A 6,663-nucleotide genomic window follows, 5' to 3' on the forward strand; every position below is an offset into this window, starting at 1 on the left:
TAACATCATATGATGTTTTATCGAGGTTAGAGTGTCAAATCAAGGGCGGATGATAAAAGGGTTTTAGATTATTGTAATTAACGATGAGCCGAGACATAACTTTTGGTGTTTGTGATGCACAATTTAGTTGATAGATTCAAATGAGGGTCTAATTTACAAATTGATCATGATCTCTAAAGCATGACTCTAAAAATGAGTTATTCAATGATCTTGTTTTTCAGTATTAACAATGGGTGGGATGGAGAATCAAACTTCTACGGAAGTTATTTTAAGTTTTAACCAATTCAACTATTGATGATCTTTCCTTAAGCATGCCAAATATATGGTCAGAATTTCAAATGTGAAAGGGTGGATTTGATCTTATAAGATAGTTTGAAGCATATTTATACGTTGAATAGCCCTCTTTAGAAAAAGGTTCAACTAGAGACGATAATATATCTATAACTTACCCTTTTTTAGTGTTAAATCAAAGTTTTCAAATATTATACCATTATCTATCTAAAATATTGCTTAGAGTTGGGTATTAAGTTTCCGTCCACATGATGACATTTCCATTCTAGGGTACCGTAAAAAAAAAGGCTTAGAGTTGGGTATTTAGTTTTCAAAATACTATTGTTTGTTATATAAATGGTATGAATTTTATTTTATTTTGGTAATTGAAATTTACACTTTTTTGTATTAATTAAAAATTTTTATGTAAATTTTAGGTCTAAATACTATTTTGGTTATTCTATTTTTATTTTAGTTTCTATGCTTTCAACTCTTTTTCAAATGTCTGTTTTGGTTTAGGACCATGTGGATCCTATTTATAAAATTTGAACATGAATTTTATACACCATAAAAATTATTTAATACAAATTTATGACTATATTAAAAAAAAAGTGAGTTAAGTGTCCTATTATTTGGATTGAAATAAATGAGATGAAAATGAAAATGAAAGATCAAAATTGTCATTTTTAAAAAGTATAAACTAAAATGAACATTTCGAAATTACAGTGACTAAAATAAATAAATTGAAAGTATAGAGACTAAAATGGATGTTCCGAAAGTACAGATGACAAAATGAACAAAAGTCAAAAATACAAAGACTAAAATAGTATTTAAACCTAAATTTTAGATTAATTCTATTTTAATTTACTGTATATTTAACCAATATTCTTGCTTCCACTTCAAATTCAAATAAATAAGTGACGTCTTAACAACTTAGCTATAACTTATTCATACATAAGTTTTAGGTAATATTTTATTAGACGAGTTTGAAGTTATATATATGAAAGATCACTACTACCAAATTAAAGTTTAATTTTTTTTTAATAAAGTTCAAAACTAAAACACAACAAATTTTCTTATAGTTTCGAAATGATTTTTTACCTTCGCTATTTTCCTCTCGAGTTGGAGAAAGTTGTGCATTAATCTTGGTAATATTTCGAACCTCTTCTCTTTATTAAAATATTTCAATTCAAAACAAATTACATGACTCTTAATTTTAATAAAACATGACTATTTAAAAAAAAAACTTTTATTTCTCAGCAAGCACTTTAAAATCATGTCAATTAATACATTTTATCTTGGTTATTAGGATGAAATAAATTGGAATTCTTGTAACACATAGCATATATTTGAGTCAACGTTTTAACCATGTGTCTTGCCTTTTTTATCTTTCGCACAAAACTTCAATTCATGCAATCGAGCATCTAATATGCAACGATTGTAGATATAAGAATTGAAATAGAACGAATATATTGTATACAAAACTAGAGTAAAACTTTATATATATAAACTTAGTAACTTTAGTACATCAATTTTAATATTAAAACATTTCATCCAATTAAATCATAAAATTTATTACATCATGAGAGAGAGAAGAGTGGTTTTTATTAAGAGGGCAGTTTAACTAAATGAGCTAACTAACTAAACTGATTAATAATAAGAAATATACCAACTCAAATGTCAAACTAACTTCACTTGAGTACACCTAATAAGTACTTAAAAAAAACACTCCCCTCAAGATGGAAGGCGTAAGTTACAAACGCTCGTCTTGCACAAAAAAGAGTTCAAAACTTTTGTAAAGATGTCAGTAAGCTGTGAAGAAGATCAAATAGGAAGAAGTTTAAAAAACTCACGGTACTATGATCACGAACAAAATGAAAATTGACCTCGATATCTTTAGTATACTTGTGAAAAGTATGATTCGAAGCTATAAACATTGTAGCTTGATTATCGCAATAAACCAACGCAAGAAGGGGGGAGTCAATATATAAATCAATAAGAAGATGAGCAATCCAAATCAATTCACTCAAGACAATAGTAAGAGCACAGTACTCGACTTCCATAGAAGATCGAGAAATGATAGCCTGCTTCTAAGACTTTCAAGAAACCAAGGGAATCATAAAAAAAAAACACAAAATCCAGAAACAGAATGATAAGTGTCTAGACAAGCACCCCAATCAAGAACAAATGCTTTGAGTTGAAAATGTGAAGAAGCATGAGTACCTTATTGTGAGTTATGCGGAGTAGCCAAATAACCCATATAGGGGTATTGAAGAAACTAGCTAAGACCATGAACAGAAAAAGAGATATCAGGATGTGAAATCTGATGATACAACAAACGTTGACTAATTATTGGTAAGAAGATACCAGTTGGTGAATTGATAACCTCTTATCATCTGGTTAGTTGAGTTGAATATTTTTTAGATCGATTTGAACCCAAACTTTATTTTGACTTTTGGATTTTCTAGTTAGATTCAAGTTATTTCGTAGTCTGTCTGTTTGAACATTTTCAACTACAGTGCTCAGTGCTCCCTGCTGCTTCGGAGGGCTTTACCCGTCCCCGGCGTGGACGCGGGCTTCTATAAGAGAATGAGAAGCTCTCAACACAAGAAAACGCGAACCGCGCGGAGCCCACCCGAGTTCGTTTTCTGCCGCCACTGGCCGGCCGCTGGGGAAACACAGCCCGGCCCCCTTTCGGGAAACGGGGGTCCAACAAGCACTTGCTGCAGAGGGGGCCCACAAGCACCCGGCCCGTCCCTTCCGAGGAGACTCGACTTGAGCCCCAAAACTAGGTTGGGTGCAGGGGGTCGATCTTGATTTTATTACTCAGGGTGCTTCAGATCACTACAGGGAAAGGGGTGCCAATGGTTCTGGTTGACAATGGATCGGCCCTGAACGTGTCATTGAGAAGGAAGGACGCTTTCAGAGGCGAAAGGCCAGCTGTGAAGATACTGAGTTAGTCCTGGTTTATTATTACTTACCCAATGGAAGCCTACCAAAGACCTTCAAGTTGGGCTCTCCGCTCCCGCTTCCATCTCGAGATCATTCCGAGAATTTTTATGATTCATTTGTTAGTCCCCAAATAAATTTTTTAAATTTAACAAATTTCAAATTTGCTGATATTGGGTTGGATTTTGGAAGAAAAAAAGTTATGAAATTACTAGCAACACTCCTCCTAAAAGTATTTTTTTACCGTTATAAACTAAAATCGGTATCCAAATTTCTGGCTAAAATAACCTAACTCTTTCAAAAGTTATATTAAGCTTCGGGTGAATGAAAAATTTTAGGTCCCATTTAATATCGATTTTGCTTTCAATTTTCTTTTTTTAAGAAAATTATACATATTTTTTCGCAATTTCTTTGGTATGTCTTCACCTATCTTTCTTACCAAGCTTTGAATTCTTTACCAAATTTTAAAAATAAAAATAAGTTTTTAAAATATATATTTTTTAAAATTTACCTTAGGCTCTGAAAACATTTTTAAAAAATTGATATCAAGGCAAGAAAAAGGACAAAGCAGTGCTCAGGAGCTTAATTCTAATAGAAAACATAAAACAAAGCTTAAAATTTTAAATTTCATAAAAGTAAAAAGGAAATTTTATTTTTATTTTTATATTATTATTATTTTACTCTTAATTATAAAAGAAAAAAAAGAGAGAGAAAATGGAAAATGGAAGTACAGCGACCCTGAAAACCCCAACCCTACCTGTTTTCTTTATTCTTCTCCCTCTCTCTCTCTCTGCATAAATTACGTCTTCTTCTTCTTCTTCTTCTTCTTGTGTTTCTCTCTCCTCCATTTTCTCTGTTTCTCTCTCCTCTGCCACTCTGTTTCTGTGGCGTCGTCCTCCATGAAAGAGAGCTTGTTCACGTAGAGCTTCCCATGGGCAAGTACATCAGGAAATCCAACTCCCCTCGCCAAATCACTCTCATGGATTCCTCCCACTCCTCCTACATTGGCGTTCGCACTCGGGCCAAAACCCTAGCCCTCCAGCACACCCTTCACAGCATTTCCAATTCCCCTTCGCCGCCGCCCGCTACCTCCTATCTCCAGCTCCGCAGCCGCCGCCTCCACAAGTCGCCCGGCATCGCCCTTGCGAGCGACTCCAGGAAGCAGAAATTGGCGCACAGGACTGGCAATGCGCGTCGCCGGAGAGTCAACGCCGATTCCAGAGCCACCTCCACGTTGGGGCTTCGCTCCGTCGCCGCCGGTTCTATCGACTCGGTCTCTCGCCGCCCCGTCGACGGCGAACTGAATGAGGAGCCGGCCAGGGAAATGGTCGCCAACCAGAGCGAGGTTCATGAAAATGGAATTGTTCACGACATTGCTACTCAGGAAGAAGCTTCGTTTGGGGAAAATCTTTTGGAATTTGAAAGCAGAATCAGGTAGGCTTCTCTCTTCTTCGCTTCCTCTCTGTTCATCATCACATTTCAAGACAAGATTTCAAAACTCTTTTTCAATTCCACAACACACTGCAATCTCCTACGAGTAAATTAATCTGGTCCAAGGAAATTCAGAGAGTATTTCCAAGCTTAATTTTAGGTTATTCTGACAGTGGGAGTTCATATTTGAAGTGCAATTTCTTTCTTCTTGGTACCATTATCCTCGTTGGCACGAAAAACTGAAAATTCCATACTTCATTTCCTTTTTTCTCTCTTCTTTTTATCAGTAGTTTCAAATCTTTTTGTCTTGTGCATTAATTGAGAAGGGCCTTTGTCTTTATCACATTTCTGTAATCGCGTTTAATATTGGTTTCTATAGTCTTTTTATGTATGAAAGTTTCACTATCTATCTCTAGCTGTAAGACTACTTTTGTAGAAGTAGAACTGTGCTTTTTGAATTGCTTTACCTTTATTCTCCTGTTTCTTCGTTCATCTGACTCCATAATTGCTATCTTTTTGTATCTTTTGGCCAATCCAGCGTGGGGCTCTACTGAATCACGTGAAGATTCCTCTGAAAATTTTAACCTTAACCATTTGATTGTGCACTGTTCAAATTGAAGGAACTGGAATCTGTTCATTCTGCACATCCTTTTGTTCCCATGTGATGTATTGAATGAATTGATATGCTACATTGTGATTTATTTCTCAGAAATGCCTCCATCCTCTTGCTTGTTTACAGTATGCGAATTGGTCTGTAGTTTTTGTTTATAATCCAATTCTAATGAGTGTTTGTTTTACTTCTATTTTACTGGGGAGCAGTAGAGAATCCACCCCTTGCAGTTTGATAAGGAATCCCGAGAGCATACGAACACCCAGTTCTTCTACGAAGGCGTCCAGTACAACTGATGATAGGATACAGCTGCAGAACTCCTCTGCAACGGATGTACCAACCGCACGAGAAGTGGATGATTTCTTCAACTGCGCCGAAGGAGAGCAGCAGAGAAAATTCATTGAGAAGTAAGCGATACAATTATAATCTTCATATTCAGCAGTCTTGTCAAGCCTTTCTAAAGTTGCTCTGCTGAAAGCATTATTAGCAGAGCCAGTGAGCATTAACATAACATCAGAAGTATTACATTATCCGGTTAACTGCAGGTACAACTTTGACCCGATCACAGACAAGCCACTTCCCGGTCGATACGAATGGGAGAAATTGGACAATTAATAGACGACATTCATTCAATCTATCAGGAACTATTCTTCTCAATGTTCTCAGGTTATGTCGTGCTTATAATTGGTAGATAGTCAGATCTTAGTTTCTGTCACCCTTTTACTTGTAAAGAAGTAGGCTGTACTAATGGTCTGTAACATAACAAGAATTTGAATTACACAGCAAATAGAACTCGAAGCCTTCTGTCTAACAGATGCTCATGGTGGAAGGAAGGGAAGGGAAGAGGGGTGTGTGGGTTGGTGTAGGATTTAGGCTTTTGGGTAATTAGGTGGATGCGTGGGGTACAGAAATTTACTTAGAAATTTTTTTTTTCCCTCTTTTCCTTCCCATTTGTACTGTATTTTCCTCCCTATACTTGTAGCGATGGAAACAGTGAAAAAACCCTCTGATGGAATAAAAATTAACCATCTCTTTCCCATATCTTGTTGCAGTTTTTGGTCTGTAGTTCCTTGATTAACTTTGTGTTGCAGTTCTGGTCATAGTAGAGGGTGGCCCATCCCACAGATCTCTCTGTCCATGCAAGACAAGTCACGCCACACCCACACTTCATTAAATTAAGGATAAGCATCACTGTGAGCTCATCTCTAAGGGGGAGGGGGGCTGAAGCGACACTGTTCAGAAGAATCAGAGCCTACTATTTCGCAACCCCTGTAAGTCTCATTTGTGGTTTTCGTTCCTTTCTTGTGGTGGGGCCCTTTTTCTTTTATTTTTTCTGTAATGGCGTATGGGAAAGAATCTTATCTAATCCATCATTACTTCCTGCTTCCAAATGTTTGTTTCTG

At 36.1% G+C, this 6,663-nt stretch overlaps 1 protein-coding gene across 1 annotated transcript; it reads left to right on the top strand.

The window, feature by feature from the left end:
• The first annotated feature begins 3,951 nt into the window (after window positions 1–3,951).
• Window positions 3,952–6,299, top strand: LOC111016133 (cyclin-dependent kinase inhibitor 3). The gene is made up of 3 exons (XM_022291433.2): window positions 3,952–4,653; window positions 5,470–5,667; window positions 5,806–6,299. Exons 1-3 carry the CDS (start codon window positions 4,151–4,153, stop codon window positions 5,873–5,875), a joined length of 771 nt encoding a protein of 256 aa, XP_022147125.2. The 5' UTR covers window positions 3,952–4,150; the 3' UTR covers window positions 5,876–6,299.
• Window positions 6,300–6,663: the final 364 nt, after the last annotated feature.

The sequence above is a fragment of the Momordica charantia genome (assembly GCF_013281855.1).
Source record: "Momordica charantia cultivar OHB3-1 chromosome 5 unlocalized genomic scaffold, Mcharantia_2.0 BLBB01000005.1, whole genome shotgun sequence".
Taxonomy (NCBI): domain Eukaryota; kingdom Viridiplantae; phylum Streptophyta; class Magnoliopsida; order Cucurbitales; family Cucurbitaceae; genus Momordica; species Momordica charantia.

Excerpts from the sequence above, each read along its gene's own strand:
- LOC111016133 (XM_022291433.2), top strand. The coding sequence starts at position 4,151 with ATGGGCAAGTACATCAGGAAATCCAACTCCCCTCGCCAAATCACTCTC. Across the intron at positions 4,654-5,469 it reads GAATTTGAAAGCAGAATCAG|TAGAGAATCCACCCCTTGCA; the intron begins GTAGGCTTCTCT and ends ACTGGGGAGCAG. Across the intron at positions 5,668-5,805 it reads CAGAGAAAATTCATTGAGAA|GTACAACTTTGACCCGATCA; the intron begins GTAAGCGATACA and ends GGTTAACTGCAG.